Raw genomic sequence first — 18226 nt, forward strand, 5'->3', positions numbered from 1 at the left:
GTTGGACTTTTATGGTGAAATAGTGTGTGACACATGGTGGCACAACAGGTTTTTGCCCCTGCCCTGTAGACAACACAAAATGTCAGAAACAATTTGTTATGTATGTACGCTTATGACAAGGTAAGGAACTCCCTTAAAATTGTATTGGAATTGAGCTGCATTAAAACACTATATGTGAGCACAGAGAGCAGGAGAGAAGTAATCATGTAAAATACATCTGCACCAAAGACCTCCTGCCAGTTCGTAGTAAAACTGAAGCATTTTTAGCATCGACGTCATTGATCATGCCAACTAATCACGGCAGTTGATTGATTTTTAAAGTTGTTTGCACCATTTGAATTGTTTGCACTTTTACAAAATGTCATATTTGTTTTTTAGATATGCCAGAGACATTCAAAACACAGCGGCAGAATTATCAGTCGACCAGTTTTCAAGCTGAAGAGAGTTAAAGGGTTTATAAATGCTGGATTAATCAAGTTATCGTCTCTTTTGTTGCACACTTTCTCTGCATAGGACTCCCTCCGTCAGAAGGAGGATCGCATTGAGGAGCTGGAGGAGGCGCTGAGGGAGAGCGTTCAGATCACAGCAGAGAGGGAGGTGGTCCTCGCCCAGGAGGAGCAGGCGCGAACACAATCCGAGAAACAGGTACCGTTTATTTCAGCAGCTCACACACACACACTGGTGTTGCTGCATGCGTACGGAGAAACCTAAACCCCTAAACGTGTGACCCGAACCTTCCCTGAAACTCAACCCCTGTCAGTTATTCTTTCACGCAGACATAAATGTCATCACTTCTGAGGATTTCCTTCATTTTACTGCCTTTCTGGAGCACTTGAAGAAAGCACATACAGAAAACATCTTTAGGGCGACACAGCTAAAAGCGGCTAATGGAAGCAGCAACACACATGCCAACTGAGCTCATTCAGGTGTGGCTCAGTGTGTGTGTTTGCCCAGTCACTCTTCATTTGCAGGGGAGGTAAATACGTCTCTATTTAAAGAACAGCTTGCATTTTGTCCGCTTCGGCCTGCAACACACAAACAGCCTTTTTTTTTTTTTTTTTTAAAGGGCGCACGAGCCGACCACTCCAATTTGTAACGTTTTTTATCTAAATCGAGACAGTAGGAAAGCTCATAGCAGTGTTGAGGGAGGCTCTGAAGGGAAGGGTTTTGGTGGATTCAACCTCAGACCACTGGGAGTGTGTGTGTTGTTGTTCCCCTGGGTACCAGCGACTCGACGAGGCCACAGAGAAGGGAAATGTTCCCCGGTGCCTCGATGGGTTTTGACAAGTGGGGGGAAAAAAATAGCATGGGCCGTAAGGACGAAAACTGCCCTGAGAAAACACGGGCTGCTGTAGCTGTTGGCAAAACGGCTGGACTCCATTGTTATTACTGCCTCTAAATGTTGGCTGTCTCTTCTGGCCTTTACTTACTGGACTACCTCTGGACGGACACATAAAGACAGGCATGCAAACAGATGTTTCACTTTTGTGTTTCGCCGTCATCCGTTGTAAATGCTAATGAGCAGGACGCCGCAATAAGTTCCAGACAGACAGATGCAGCTGAAGAAAGACAGATCCTCAGCAAAGACAAACAGATGTAAGAAGACGTGATGGACGCACAAAGGCAGACACATGGTCGATAGGTTATCGTCTAGAATAACACTGCGCTCTACCAGTTTGGCGTCTCCAACTTTGTCATTTCAAATTCTAGTCGCGACCCCCCGAGATTTTCAAAGTACAACGGGAAAACATGTTTAAAATGATGCCCACGACAGGTTGGATTTGCCTTTTGATGTAGTGATGCAACGAAAGAGAAACAGCGTTTTGGATTTGGAGATTTGACACTCCTGGATTTTGTTTCAGCTTTAATAAAGGGTTCGAACAGGCAGATGAGGAAAATGTGAGTTGAAGTCAGGAAAAAGCAGTTTATTAAATTATTATTTTGTTAAGAGTGAATTTAAGAGCAACAGCGGGAACATGTGGTTTAGAATTTGCTTGCTTTCACATCAGTAAAAATGCTTTTTGTCGTGCTTAAATATCAATAAAACATTACTTCATGTCTTTCCCACATATATACATAGACACATTTTTCACTGTAGGGACTTTTATAGGTGCTCGGGGACCCTAATTTCATTTTAACCAGAAGAGCAAGGGTCTTTATTTAGCTCTTTAACCATAGTTTCTGAAGCCAAGACAGTCCCCACTCTGGCTGTAGCACGTTTTGATGCCACAAGAAAAGTTCACGGACCATCTTTTGACGAGCCATTCGTCACAGATTGGTCAAAGCGGCGCTTGCTGCTCCTTTAAATCACCTAAAACTTCAATCACACACAGTAAGCAATGATTAGTCGCCACAAATATCAATATAAGAAGAATAGATGGGCATTTTTTGTAAGCAGGGAGCCATTGAGAAAGAGGCTAAATGAGCTGAAAGCAAATGAAAGATAAATGTATCAGCAATTGAAAGAACAAAGCAGGTGAACAAAAGAAAGAAACTTAATTTTCTACCTTTTTTTTAAAATTGTGCTTGTGTAGACATCATCTCCATTTTGCAGACAGCTGCTCAGGAGTTTTCAGTGCCCTTTTCAACCTCAGCATGTCTGTTTGCAACGATTTATTGATTCAGACATCAAGGTTGTGTGCTAATTGCTGCTGTATTTTTAAGCTGTTACCAGAATAATTTGTCTGCTCATTACATGCAGCAGGGATGTGCAAAGAGGACTTTGTAGTGTAGTTCCTGAGTTTAGTCGCCCCTTTGTTCCTGGTCAAAATAGCTTATACATTTATAATCTGTGGTTTTATTACTATGCATCACAACACAGACAGTTGCAATGAAGGTTTGGGGTCTTTTTCAAAGCAAAGAGGGTCTAAACGTTGAGGGTTTTGCAATGTCGAGGACTAGATCAAGTGAATGTAAATACAAAAAAAGTCTTGATCGTGCTTTAATTTGTTTACAGCAATAGTGCCAAGGTATCGCATTGAATCTGGCAGGGAAACATTGAAATACTTCAAAATGCTACAAGTGGCAGCTCTAATTAGACAGAGCAGAGGCCATTTAGGCCAGCGCAGGGTCCTGGAGAGCGTCCTCATGCTAAAATGCTTCAGTGAAGGAGGAAGGAGCAGAAAACGTCAGTGTGTGGCGAACGAGTGGCGATGGCAGCCAAACACTCAGTGCAGCCCTCTCCCAACATCAACAGCACTAACTCAACCTTTCAGCGCAGACACGCACGCACATGTGTGTATGTGGCACTTCCAGACAGGACAGTAACACACAAGACAAGCGGACCACATGCATGCATGCTTCTTCAAACACGCGCGCACGGCCGAAAGACGTGCTAACTGCTATTTAAACAGCACGCCGACGCTGGACAACATGGCATTCAGCAGGAGCCAGATGGACGCAACTTTGGTTTTTCGAACTGGAAACGTGTCTCTATATCCACAAGTAAATTGTAAATAAATATTTTTGTGTTCCCTTTTTTTACGAGTGCGTCACTGCAATTTACCTCTCACATAATGATTTATAAAATGATGACAGAGGGAGACAATTTCCTCCCCTAATGAGGCCGGCCTGTTCAAAGGCACACACATTGCTTATTATAGCGTTGGCACTCTCGCACATGCAAATGCAGCCAAACCAGGCACATTTATACATACACCCTGACTCCATATTGGTAGACGTACACACTGCACACACACATTTTTATGCGCAGCTATATATTGACGACACGTGTGTGTGTGCGTGTGTGTGTGTGTGACTGTCCTGTGAACGGGGTTTGACCAACACCACATGAAAATATACTAAACCTTTTTCTGCTAGACATGAGTCACTACTGTACGTGTGATCACTGGAGAAAGGTGTGTGTGTGTGTGTGTGTGTGTGTATGTGTGTGTGTGTGTGTGTGTGGGTGACAGAGAAATGAGTCAACAGTATGACACACTCCATCTGTCTCTTCCGAAACCAAACTAAAGACAGACGTTCTCCTCTCCAGCTTCCCGTCTTTTATTAACCAGACAATTTTAATTCTTGACCTCAGTGCACCTTCTTCTCTCTTTCATCCTTTCCTACTCTTAACCCTCTGAACCCCAAAACGTGCCAGCAGGTTTGAAAAGCATGTTATCTTTATTTTTTTAAAAAGCACTTGCCAAAATTTCAGAATTTATCAGAGCCAAAAGCTCTGAAAACAGAATCGTCGGGTTTGGAGCTCATCTGAGACATGTCGTTCAGTAGCAAAAAATAACCAAATCTGAGCCTGAAATTATTACATGTCGTCAAAATCACTTTATTTTACACGAACCCCAAAACCCAAAGGCAGATTAGAAAAACATAATATCTTTTAAAAATAGTTTATATAAGTCAGAAACCATAAAAACAGACAGAATGGCCAGAGTTTCACTATTCCAACGTGTTGTGTTACTTTCAGTCAAGAAAATGAACCAAATCCAAATTTAAAATCACAATATATCATTAAAATCACTTTATTCTACATGTCTTATTTACAAATTGGTCATAAATAAATCAATTTCCCTTATGCACTTGTAAGAGAAACTAAGAAGCCACTCGTCAAGTGAAAAGAAACCAGGGGCTTTATTGTTGGATTGACTGAACTGCAGGCAGTGTTTATGTTGAGCAGATGCGAAACAGGTATGGAAACAAGCAGCAAAATAGATTGTCCTCAGTAACACCTGTGAGCACATGCAAACATGTTGTACATGTTTATTCCTGGGTTTTTCTGGGGTTGTTTTGTTTTGTTTTTTTCATTTTTGTAAAATAATCAAAGAAATTCAACTTTCATTTGCATTTCCTATGATTTATAGCATTATAACTGTGTCATATTACACAGAAGACAAGTTTGAGTTTTGTACTTTGAGCCATGGTTGTGCTGTTTCCATGGAGGTGCAGGACTTTATATTGCAGTGAAAAATGAGCCCACAGTGAGTGAAAATGCAGCAGGGGCAAAAAAAAGAAGAAAAAACGCCCAGAAACTGACTGAGGTTCAGAGAATTGAAATGAAGTTGAAATCGCTCTCACATGGAGAACACTGAAGGGGTTGCTGTCCTCCTCTCATCCAGCGTCTTCATTCCCAGCCGGGCCTCGTCACTCCTCACCCCTCCCTGCATCCCTCCATCCTCCTCCCCCATCTCTCTCCCTTTCTCTTTCCTCTCAGTCGGCGTCGTCAGTCCCATGTTTTCCTCCGCTGCCCTCATCTCTTTCCATTGTGTCTGAACAACCTTGTTAATGCTGCCGATGTTTCTGCCTGCTCAGTGTTTTGCACTCCGTCTGCATTTTCCTCTATCTCGTTATCTCTCTTTCATGTGCTTAGCATTTGCTTTTCATTAATTCTTACTCTCTTTTGCTTTATCTTCCACTTAATCTTCGGTTACGTGTCTTTTTTCTGCTTTTACTTCCTGTATGTCTGCCGTTCTGTTTTCCTCCTCTCTCTCTGCAATCCTTTCTGTGATTCTTCTTTATCCTCACCTGCACCTATCCTCTCCTTATTCTCTGTATCCTGCCTCCTTTCCTTCCTGCTTTTATCCCTCCTTATCTCCTCCTCCCTCACTGTTTTCACTCCCTCTTCTCACATCTCTCTCTCTCTCTCTCTCTTTGTCTCTGTCATTTTGTATGCAGCTTTCTCACATTCCAATGCATGAGTTCACCACAAGCGGATTTAGGTGGTCAAAGGTAACAAACCATCATCGCATGCCTCACTCACCTGTTCTTTTTATCTGATCTTTTTATTTCATTTTTCATTACATCCTCCACATTTTTATTTGAATAAACAGCCTGCTGTTAAGTTGAACAAAAATCCCTTTTTTCCGTCAGTCTTGACCAGCTACTGTAAAAAGAATTTCTTTATATGGAGGACCTTGATTTTTTTTTTTATTTGACAGAAAACCTCTTGTCCCTATTTTTTTTTTATTAGTTTTCTACCAGCAATAACTTTGTATCAATTATAGTGTGTAGAAAAAAATCCTCATCTTTCTCCATTCCTTTCCCTTTTCAATTCCTGTTTTTCTTCCATCACTCATCACCGTGTCAACATTGCAAATGTATAACAATATGTATGATACAGCAAGAGAGAAAAGCCTTTCTCCAGTGTGTAGCATCTTCAGGGAAGGCTCCTGTAGATAGATGAAAGGCAAGAGGCTTCGAGTGGCGGAGTGAAGAGAGAAGCTATAAAATGGAACTTCTCAGGTCAACAACCTGAAGATTCTGGTAGTGATGGAGGAGGTGCTGCCTTCTCCATTATTATTACTGGTAGTAAGAAACATTTCTCTACCCTGATTTCACTTTTTCAAGACTCAAGTCAGTTCTCTTCACCAGGTTAGTCTAATGTTCATAATCAAGCAGCAACCTCCTGCTCTGAAAACTGCAGATCCTTAAATGGCCACTTGAAGCTGCCTCTATAAGTGAGTCAGTCCCCGTAGACCTCCAAGTTAAAATGTCCAACTGTAGAGCACACATAAACATCTCTACAGCCTGATACAAAAAAAACTGTTTTGGTCTTTGTAACTAACTCTCCTGTTCATGACACTTATACAGGGTGCGAATCTTTATATAACTCACACGTTTGAATTGTGTTTCCGTTTAAAATGATGCCTGCTTTGAGTGACTGCTGGGTGTGGTCACTGCACAGTCCATGGCCCACCTCAGCTACATTCATGATTCACCTGTTGTTTTTTTCATTTTTAAATTCGCAGGAAGTTGATTTTGTCTTTTTCCTTAAAGCAGATGCTACTGATGACGTAGAACATCCTGGTATTTTTGTCAGACCATATTCAACATACTATTGAGACACACTAAATCTTTTCCTGGCGTACCATATAACACTATTATTGATACTGGAATGTCTTCTGAGCTTCAAACCTGCTCTGGAGGAAACCTATTGGTGACATCACAGTGGGTTCGCCTATTAGTGTTTGTTCAAAATGCATGCATGACCCCTAAATCCTTCATACATTTCTGTAGCAGAACACCAACAGCATTTGACTACTTTATCGCTCATTAAACGATGAGCTAAAACAACACCGACAAGTATCACTGCAGTCTGACCTTTTCATTTGCAGCATTTGTTATGAATTTATTTCACACGAGCCAGAACTCCATTATTACAGAAAGAATAACACGTCTTTATTGCATGGATTGTGGTATCTCAGAATATATTACAGAAATTAATTGGAAATTAAGTTCTTCAATATTCTTCAATAGGCTTTTTTCCCCCAATTTTACATGGAGTACTTCTACCAAAGTGTGGCCAATTAATCCTCATTATGACTTTCTAATTGACCCGGTTTCAAGTCGATATGTTTAATAAATTAATTCTTTCACATGGGCATTTAGAATATCCTCAATTCTCTGAAGCTAATCTTGCCTGCAACTTTATAAACAAATCAAAATTGACAGTACCAACAAACTGCAGTCGGTCAGTATCTGCTTCCAGTTTTTGTTGACGTTCACACACATCTACCCACACACAGGTGCAGCTGGCCTTCTCCCTTTCAAGGACAGTAAAAATTGGCCCATTGTTGGAAACAGAAACAGTCGTAGGTGCTGTGTTGGTCATGTGGGCACAGTTTGGCAGACAATGCTGCACCCATCCTGGGGAGCAGCCGATTACATGATGTTTGCTAATGGTGCTTCACATGACAAAACAGTTGCATTTGGTTTGCACCTTTGTTAGAAAATTCAAAACCCTGCAATCATGTAGTTTTTGTGTCAGAAAGGGGCTGACCAGGGATCCAAGCCAGTAAATATGACGTTAACATGTTCCTCTCAGAGATACACAGTGAAAGAGTCGAGGACCAGTGGTTAGATTTTTATGGAATTCCAGAAGGGACATGGAGGGAAAAAAAAACAGGGAGAGGGGGAAAAAAATAGAGGTATCTTTTGCAAGATCTTGCAAACTTTCTTGGGAAAGTCACGTCAATCTCATTGGATGTTTTTTTGAAAACTGTGCCTCTTGCTAAGCACTGTTGAATGTCTTTATATTTTCAGCCAATTTCAAATTAAAACTCAAAACTCCTGTGCGGGTGGGTGTCCTCCGTTGTTGCTTCTCCATACTGCCAGAAGGACCCAGAAGTGTACATACCAATAGTTTTCCTTCTTCTTCTTCTTCTTCTATTGATTTGGTGGTTGGCATCCAACATTCAGGTGCATTACTGCCATCTACCGACTGGAGTTACCTATAGTTTTGCGAGATTTCGCAAAAGTTATTGTGAGATCTCGAGAAAGTTTTGTGAGATCTCACAAAAGATACCTCTGTTTTTTTTCCTCTCCCTGTTTTATTTTTCTTTTCTTTCTCCGTGTCCCTTCCGGGGTTCTGTAGATTTTGAAGTAATGATTGAATACTTTTTTTTTCTGAGGTTAGGAATCCCAAATATCAAGTTATCAAGATGTCCGGTTACATCACTCAGCCGTAATCCCAAGTACCTAAAATGAGTTAAACTATTAACAGTAATGCAACACAGAGCAGGTTTTAGTGGTGGTTGAATTTGACTCAGAAAATAGTTGAAGAGTTGTCGTCAAAGACAGGATTTTCTTCTAAAGTAATGAAGAGTGTTCCACCCTAACTTCTGCTGTGCTGACTGTGTGAAGTTTTGAACAAAAATGAACTCAGTTTTGAGAAATGTGACTTTCCCAAAAACTCTAAAACTGAAAGGGACTTGACTTAGTTGGTGTTTAAAGAGCAGCGTCAGAGGAGTGCTGGCGGAAAATATATTGACCAGATCGGGTGTAAAAATCTGCAAATGAGAGGAAGTGACAGCTTGGGAAAGAAGACGGAGAAGACTGAAGGAAGGAATAGCAGAAATTCATCAACAGAGGAATTACGTGAAAACATGAGAGGAAAAGACTTTGTTATTGAACTTTCACCAAGCGTTCATTAAGGTCCTGTCATTCATTCATTGGAGTTTTCGCCCCAGTGATCCCATCTCTCTTGACAGGAGGTACTTTCAGATTCAGCTTATCTCAAGGGTTTTTACTTTTTATTTCTGCTGATGCCATGGCCTTTTTGGAGGAAATAATGGTTCACATATCTTCTGACTGTCTTTTTGTCTCATTTTATCCCTTTTCTTGCTTTCTTTCCTTCCTTCCTTCCTTGCAACTCAACACTTCAGAGAGACAGGGAGTATAAAAATGGGAACGAGAGAACGAAGTAACTAAAGTGAAAGTGTATACGTGCGTGTGATGGCCGGATCGTTTTTGCACCGTGAGAAATTCCCACTGACCTCACGCACATTAAACTGACACCCTGATATACGCCCAGTGAGGAAAGGGACAGAGATAAAATATGTATCAGAGAAGAGAAGGAGAAAGAGAAACAACAGAGCGAGCGAGAGAGGCAAAGAAAACACAGAGAGGGAAAATGACACGCTTGATGTTCTGCAGTGGAGCATCTCGTGTAAAAACAGAGAAATTATTAAAACATTTCAAGAAGCAGTTGCTCTCAGATGCACACGCAGAAAGAAACAACATGAACATAAAGTCAGATATCTGCAGAAGGCAAACGGAAAAAGTTGAAGGAAAGGAGAGAAAAAAAAAAAGGAAACGAAAATATTTACAACGTGTTACATCGTATGTGCGTTTGCGTGTGTCAGGTGGAGGACCTGCTGGTTGCCATGGAGAAGGTAAAACAGGAACTGGAGGTGATGAAAGCCAAGCTGTCGTCAACGCAGCTCTCACTGGCCGAGAAGGAGGGTCACCTGACCGCCCTGAGGGCCGAGAGGCGGAAACACCTGGAGGAGGTCCTGGAGATGAAGTAAGAAAATAAAAACACACATATTTTAATGCTTTTCTTTGTGTTAACGTGCAAACCAGCTGAGTATCAACACTGACTGTTTTATACACTGCACAAAAAAGCCTTTGTATAAGTCGAACTGCAAATTCATCAGCATCTTTTTGTCTCTCCATTTTCTATCTTTTCATGCACAAGTACACACATATGCTAAATGTCTGTTAACCCTCTGGAACCCAAATCCAAAATTGGAAAGGAAAATATGTTCATAAAATCTACAAAATTTCAACATTTGTCACAGCTAGAAACTGTAAAAACAGTAAAAATTGTCAGATTTTCACCTTCCTTTCTTGTCCTTTAACAGTAATATTCAATTTTGTTGGGAAAATTAACAAATCTTAGCCTAAAATCATTATATTTAATCAAAATCACTTATTCTCCATGTCTTGTTTAAAAGATGTCAAAAATGAACAACTTATAATGTCAGAATCTGTAAAACACAAAAAATTCTGTTCAACTTGACGCAACAAAAAAAGCCATTCGTGACTCAGCTTCCACCAACAGTCATGTGGCAACGATTCAAGGAACTTTCATTTGAACTGGGTTGAACTGCAGGCTGTGTTTAGACAGAGGAGAAAAGAGTCAACAAATTAAAAACATAAGTAGTAAAATATCTATAGTAAGTCAAGTTTGTTTTATTTTTTTTAAATGAAATTAGTAAGAAGAAGTTTGGCTTAAACTTTTCTTTTTTTTTTAAATATAGTTTAGGGCATTAAAGCTGTGTTAAACGACACAACAGACAGTCTTGGTTGTGCTGTTTCCACAGAGGTGCAGCACTTTGGGCCCACAGTGAGTAAAAATGTGACAGGATTCGAAAACGCCAACTTGGGCTTCAGAGGGTTAATGGGGTATTTTCACTCAGATCATAACAAAACATATATCTGCACAGGATTTGAACAAAGAACATTCCCAGTGAAGAAGAAGTTGCTTTACCACCACAACAGTAAAACGGTGGCTGGAACATTTTGATTGTACCGACGGGTGAAAAGTATTTTGAGAACTTTCTGTGGATATGGTTTGTTGTTTGATACTTTTTCTCCCCGATAAAATTTCGTTTGCCATTAAGAGACCATTGTGACTGTTGGGATCCCTTGGCAAACAAACAAACTGTAAAGTTTTCATTGCCATCTTTCAGCCTTTATGGGACGTTTCATATCGGTGGAGTATCCTCGTAGACGGCCATCAGCTGTGTAACTGCTGGTCTGGACTGTCCTACCGCTGCACTGCACTAAAATAGCCTAAAGTAGTCATATTAGAACCCAGCTTTAATGGTCCAGTAGTTCAGTAATGCTCGACCAAACATACAGCAGTGAATGCCAACGCTCTTTAGATAGTGCTGTAGAAAGATTTTGAGATCATAATGTGCATCACTTCAACAGTTTGGCTCAAGATTCAACATTTACAGTATAAAGTTTCCATCCAAATATCACATTAATCTCCAAAACTCAAACCTTCACTTTGCCTCGAATTAGCAACTCTCGATATCTTGACATCTCCAGCAGTTTCCCATGTTGCCCCAGCGTTCCAGGAAGGTGGTGACTGCTCTCATTGACTTGATCTTCACCCGACACCTCATTAACTCCCTCCTCTTATTCTCTCTCTCCTTCCGTCTTTTATCTTCCCTCTCTTTCTCCCCGCACTTTAAAGCCGTAGAAGTATGTTAATGCAATAACCATGTACCACTGTCCGGCTCTTCACATGATTGATTACATACACAGACACCCGCACACACGCACACACACACGTTGTAACTCAATGTACATTTTAATGCGATTTTAATAGGCGGGTTCGCATTTTTAAGTGCGGCAAAGAGGAGTCCAGGAGTCCGACGGTTCCATGTGTTTTCAGCGATTTTACATCCTCACTGAGACCTTACAACGAGGCCTGATTTAGTGGAACGACACTTCGGGCTGAAATAGAAGCCAAGGAGAATGTCCGTGTTAGCATGTCCCGCCTGTTTTAAAACCCCGCTGCGGGACAATCTTTAACCGTGGCATCATGGGAAACGAGGGCACGCACCGTGATTTAGTTTCCCTGCGCTGCTGCGTCCTTGACGTTTTCTACCAACGTTGCATTTCTGTGTTTTTTCTTTGAGAGAGAGAGGCAGCGTGTGTGTCCAGCAGCATGTCCATTCACAGTCCAGGTGAGCGGAGTTATTGGGCGTTTTATCGCCGCAGTAACGACCCGTGTGATTATTACAGGCATCAGCGCTTCAGAATGCGTGGCGTTGTTTTCGCGTGTGAACCTTGTGTACGAGGTTGTGTGCACTTGTGCAAGCACGGTGTGATTGATTTATTGATGTCAAGACATGTCCAGCTTTCCCTTTTATGAATGTACTGGCTCCTTGATGAATATTTATGTAACCGGCACAGAGGTGAATAGACACACACACATGCTCTCTAATATCGCGCACGTTCAGACCACACGATAACAACATGCAAACACACACACACACACACACACATGCCGACCACCCTATATACGGGAATAGATTTAACAGCCTCCAGTGGGCAGCTCAATCTGTGCTATCATTTAGCGTCACTCTCCTACCAGCTGAACGTACGTGCGAATGTGTGTATAAATATAATGCGGCTGCCATCAGTATTAAGCGCCCGTCACCACTTTGTTCCAGCTTGTATCCCGATCTGTGAGATGACTGTGAGTTTCCATACACAGATGTACTCTGCATGGAGCAAATATTTATTCTCCTGATCGCCTGCGGTGCTTCTGTAGCAGATACACAGACGGCAGCGTTGTGACTTATGCATTTGCCATGATCACTCCAGCGTTTAAACCCCCTACATGTTGCTGGGACATTTTATTGTTTCTGTCCAACTGCATCTTTGCCTTGTTGTTTTATGTGAGAACGCTGCATTTCACATAAGAAATAGCATGCTGTCAAAAAGGAGCGTAGGTTTTACCAACCAAAGAAACAAAAAGTATATGTGTTGTTAAAGCCCGGCGACCAAAGGACGTGAGTTTTGGACCCATAACGAGAGGGAGACAGGTTAAAGCAGGGGTGATTCAAACGATCAGCTCATCATCAAGCTCTGCAGAAGCCTGATAACGATCCTGATCATTTGAATCAGGTGTGTTGGAAGAGGGAAACATCTAAAACATGCAGGATTGTGGCCCTCGAGGACCAGGACTGGACACCCCTGGGTTAAAGGGAAAACAGGTTTATTTGAGGGAATCCGGGGAAGTGAGGGACACCAGGAGGCAAGTGAGGCATCCGGGGCAGGTGTGTAGGCTGTAGCCAAGGGAGAAGGGTGATTTCCCATGCAGGTGCTCGTGGATGGGAAAGTCAGACTTCGTGTTCTGCGGAGTGAAGGCTGGCGTGTGGATGCTTTGGGCCAATGGAGGAGACGCTGGGGAGCAGGGAGAGACAAACAGGTTACTCGTGAGCTCGAGAGTTAACCACATCAACTTAGCAAACATGACAAAGCGGCCTGATGTACCACTCGTGGAGTTGGCAGTCATCTAGCACTGCAGCCCAGGTCAACAGCGGCTTTATCCAGTGCGCTGATGAGGACAATGAGCTGCAGCTGTACCAGCGTGGGAGCATCCTCCTCCAACCAGCCCCGCCCAGCCTGAAACTACCAGCACAGCCAGCCGACAACACAAACAACAGAAATCCAGAACAATGCAGTAAAACAAGTCCATAATCACCACATGTGTATCATTTTTTAAAATCTCAGACAGAGGAGCTTGTTAGTCTTTCTCCCTCAAACTGTATTTCTACCCTACAAATACTGTTTACAGCTGGTATATTCTCTGCTGGTTTAAGTTATGTCCTAGTTGGGATTTGTTAAAGCACCTTTTCAAAACACGCTAGAAATTCTTCTTTTTACGACCTTCCTCAGTAGAAATCTGTTGTTGTTGGGGTTTTATTTTACCTTGTTGCTGTGTTTTTTATATAAAGGAAGACAAATAATGTACAAAATAAGCACTTCCAACCATTTACACCTTGAAACTGCAGTGCACCAACAACAACCTGGAAAACAAAAAGTTCTGAACAACGTTTTCAACGTATTCTTTTATGGAATCAGTTTCAATATGTATGGCTGAGTTCTTGCAATAATACAGATTGTCATTGTGGAGCAAAGAGCAGTTTCATAGTGTTTGAGCAGAGCCGTAGGTGAGCTGGTGTGCTTGAGCTGTTGAGATGAGAGAGAGAGGCAGGAACTATGTAGATATACCAATTCTAGAGGAGGCATCTAAGCCTTTTTAAGGCAGGGGGGATTATTTCCATGGAAAAAACCTTCTAAATATGCAATTGTGATGCACAGTGATGACTTTTTAGGAGTTAAATCCATGACCATAGGGGGACTTTGAAGACTCCTGTTGTCACTATGTGATAACTGACACAAAACTTTCTCAATGTCAAGTGCTACCTTTGTGTAGTTTGTTATAGTTTTCAGGATTCCATAATTCTATCCTCATATCTGGGATATTGTGTATCTAAGGCTAAATCTACGCTAATATGCTTTAACATTTTAAAGCAGCGTACTTAAAGGATCTCAGTCCAGACAAATGCTTTAGCTCAGTTTCAGAAATAATCTCCACACGTGCTAATACACCCTAAAAGGCATATCATATGACTTTTCACAGTCGCTGGGCGTGTAAGTACATATGTTAGTTGTAGAAAAAACTACCAAAAATGAACAGCAGTGGTGTTTACACTGCGTCAAGAAAGTTTCCGTTTCTGCCTGTACAGACTAAAACATAACCTTACAGTTTTCAAGCTAAAACGATTTCAGCAGCGTTTCCAAAACCCTGCATTGTAGGGTTCTAAAACGCCAGAGTAGTGTAGCAGTAGCTACAGGTTTTAGAATAAAAACCTATCAGTGTGGATGTAGCCTGTGTTTCTTTTCCCTCTGAGTGAAAAATATAGATGTTTCAGGTAGCTGCTGGTTGTCTCGCCGTGAGTTATGCTCCCGACACCGTTGCTCATATTTTTCACAAGACATTAGGGTTTGGTCAGCAAATACGTCATCTGTTTCTGGCTTTCTCCCACATGTAAAACATGAGATGTTGAAGGTGGCTGCGTCTTGTATGTTCATATATCTCGGTGTAATGCACATGAAACTGTCCATGCGAACGCAGGCTGCCGTAACTCCTGGAGGTTTGATGTCTGATTTGCTGCCCAGTTTTACGTCGGTGTAAGGTTTAATGTTGCTGCGAGACGTGATATATGATACGGCATGTTTCAGAGGTTTCTTGGACGGACATAGAATATCTTCACACACCATGCAGGAGTATACACCGAATACAGCTGGAAGAACGCACATACTGACAATCTGTCTGGCTTTCTCACCTTCTCTTCTTTCCTCACTTCCCTTCACACACACACACACACACACACAGAGACACACACACACAGTGTAATGTAGTTGTGTGTATCTATCTGTCTTTGTGCTATAGTTTTCACCAGGTGGTTGCATACGTCTCCTTTAAGTCTCTGCTAACTTTCAGATCTCGATGCATGTTGTTAGTTTGTATGTGCGTCTGCGTAAGTGTGTGTGTGTTCACAAACGACAATCAGAACCACACACAGATGCTCACATCTGCTCCGCTTCCTTCCAGCATGTGACTGACTTTACATTAAATATGCACATGCTCACTTTCTTCCCAGCCTCATGTGCGTTGTGTGTTGTCATGTGTTTGTACAGTTTGGATTGTGCAGGTGTGTGTGTGCGTGTTCGTGTGTGTGTGTGTCGCAGCCAGCTGGAGGAATGTGCTGACAGTGTGTGTGTAACAGCGGGGTGTCAGGTCTGAAATCCCAATCTGGATGAATTAAAGCCTATTTTACTCCGCGCTGTTCTGCTTTACTGACATTTAACACACATCTCTCCTCGGCTCTGCTCTGCTCTCTGCTCTGTCTTTCTCTTATTTCTTTTTGTCTGTCAGTTTTATACACAGAGACAAACACATGCATGTTATTCTGGCACATGTAGCGCATGAGTTTGGACAACTGTAGCGTCCAGTGAGATACACATCCAACAAGACTTGATTAATGGAGGACATTTGGCAGAAGAGAACAGAGTGGGTTGCAGTCAAGTCAAGCCACTTTGATTTATGCACACAATCACAAATCAGCAATTTTCCTTCACAGTCTGTACAGCAGACAACTTTAGAGTATAACTTCGCTTTGTACAGAGAAAAAAATCTACCAAGAAAACCTTTATTATGAGTCTATAATCAGAGTTACGTTTTGATTAATTCCAACTTTTTTTTCTGGTTTTATGGTTTTACTGTAATGAACATTTCAAAAACAAATCCATTCAACACAAAAGCTCCCACACAGCAGTTAAATATTTTAAGCAGTCGAAATCTCACATGGTTTTTGTAAATATTGCAACCAATAGTGACCGAATTTGACTTTCTTCAACGCGCCAGTCCTTTGTCATGCAATTTTGCCTGTAAGACACAGTTCAGGGCAAAAAGATGTTCGTGGTGTTCAATATATCTTGAACAGAATTTGGCTTGTTGTGATGTAAACATTGGTTATTTTAGAAATAGTTGTGATTTAGGTCATTTTATACATGATAAGATGCATGTGGATTAGAGTTTATAAAAGTATTAGTATCAGCAAAAATGTTGTCCAATATGCAAAAGAAAGTTGTTTTTGCAGAACATAACGCAGAAAAAGGTATTTGGAGTAATTTAGAAAGGGTGTCATCATATAGTTTGTTCAGCAGAAGCACAACTGAACTTCACTGTTTACAATGATCTCAGTGTTGTCTGCAGCACATGCAGCAGAGTACCCAGCTGATCAGATGGTGGTGCAGAGTCAAGCACAGTAAGTTGCTAGCTAGTATGTGAAATGCGCTAAACAATTTATCCATCCATTATCTGTACACCACTTAATCCTCACTAGGGTCATGGGGGGCTGGAGTCTATCCCAGCTGACTCAGGGTGAAGGCAGGGGACACCCTGGACAGGTCACCAGTCTATCACAGGGCTACACTTAGAGAAAGAAAACCAAGCACACCCACATTCACACCTACGGACAATTTAGAATCACCAATTAACCTCAACATGTTTTTGGACCGTGTGGGAGGAAGTCGGAGAACCCAGAGAGAACCCACGCTGCACGGGGAGAACATGCAAACTCCACGCAGAAAGATCCTGATGCCCCCACCGGTATGCAAACTGGCGACCTTCTAGCTGCGAGGTAACAGTGCTACCAACTGCGCCACCTTGCAGCCCGCAATAAACAATGCCACCATTATTTTCCAGTTTCATTACAACTCTAATATCAGAATGTTTTACTTCCTCAAAATCAGTGTTGGCATTAGGAGCAGAAATCTGGTATTGGTTGTGTATTTTCTCATTTCAATAATTCATTTGAATGATTGTGTTGCATTGATGAGGAAGCAAAAGAATTAGATCGGTATCTCAGAAGTCGAAAGCATTCTTCATTTGTGTAGTTATACAAACGCAATGGAGCTACGGCACTAGTTTTAGAGATGCTCCTGTGAATTAGCGCCAATATGATGAGCACACTGGATTTGGTGTCAGGCTGTAAGAGGAGAGAACGAAAGCACAGGTGGAGAGAAGATGAACAGGACAGGAGAGAGAATAAGTCACTAAACAAGAGGAGGAAAAGAGTGCAGAGCGGAAAAAACAAGGAGAAGAAAAGAGAGTAAAGAGGTCAGGGCACGAATTATAAATCTCATATTTTGAAGGAGGGGGGCAGTAAGAGGATAATAAAATGAAAGAAAGAGAAGCAGAAATGTTTTTCTTGGCAGACACGGAAGGAGGGGAGGCAAAGACGAGAAGAGGAGAAAGACAGCTGTCCAACAACAACTTACTCACGCCAACAAAACTGCGTGATATCCCGGAGAAATTATATTACCTCCATCTCCGTCTCCCTCGCTCCTTCCGTTCATCCATCAATCTTTCAGATTACGGCATATATTGAATGTGTAACCACTTACGTGATGCCCTCCTCCCTTACGTTCACGCAATGTCCTTCACGCGCAACATTGTCAACTAATTTATTGGTCATATTTTGCAGAATTATGCCTCGAACACTTTTAGTAGCTGTAAAATCAGAATTCATCTGTTGCAGTGGCTGTTCTGAAACATAAAACAGCACGACACTGATTTCTGTTTATTTGCAAGGTTGTTATGGAGATTGTCACAATAATGATGCTTAAAAAGGCCATTTATTACAAAAAGAAAACACAGAAGCATCTCAATGAAAAGACCCTGCAGGCAGCAATGCACTTGGCAAATTTTTATTTATTTTTTTGGCAATGCAAATGGTCAAGGGCTTTCAGCAACAGACAACGATGTGAGTCACGTTACTTTTGTTTGCTTTCGTCGGGAAATGGAACATGATATTTTAGTTATTCATTCTGCGTGTGGGAGGCCGCCTCAGGCTGTGAAAGTAGCGATAATCTGGTATTGGGAGGTGATTCACTG

General features: G+C 41.7%; 1 protein-coding gene across 1 annotated transcript in view; it reads left to right on the forward strand.

Moving 5' to 3' along the window:
* Nucleotides 1-513: 513 nt before the first annotated feature.
* Nucleotides 514-18226, forward strand: part of LOC103368250 (ELKS/Rab6-interacting/CAST family member 1-like) — a gene marked incomplete at its 5' end in the record, with an annotated part of 79016 nt that continues 61303 nt past the window's right edge. The window contains 2 exons of the mRNA XM_008296559.1: nucleotides 514-645; nucleotides 9597-9757. Of these exons, the coding sequence (XP_008294781.1) occupies nucleotides 514-645; nucleotides 9597-9757 (293 nt within the window). The remainder of the gene's footprint in view (nucleotides 646-9596; nucleotides 9758-18226) is intronic.

This window comes from Stegastes partitus, unplaced genomic scaffold (assembly GCF_000690725.1).
Source record: "Stegastes partitus isolate 25-593 unplaced genomic scaffold, Stegastes_partitus-1.0.2 Scaffold1135, whole genome shotgun sequence".
NCBI lineage: Eukaryota > Metazoa > Chordata > Actinopteri > Pomacentridae > Stegastes > Stegastes partitus.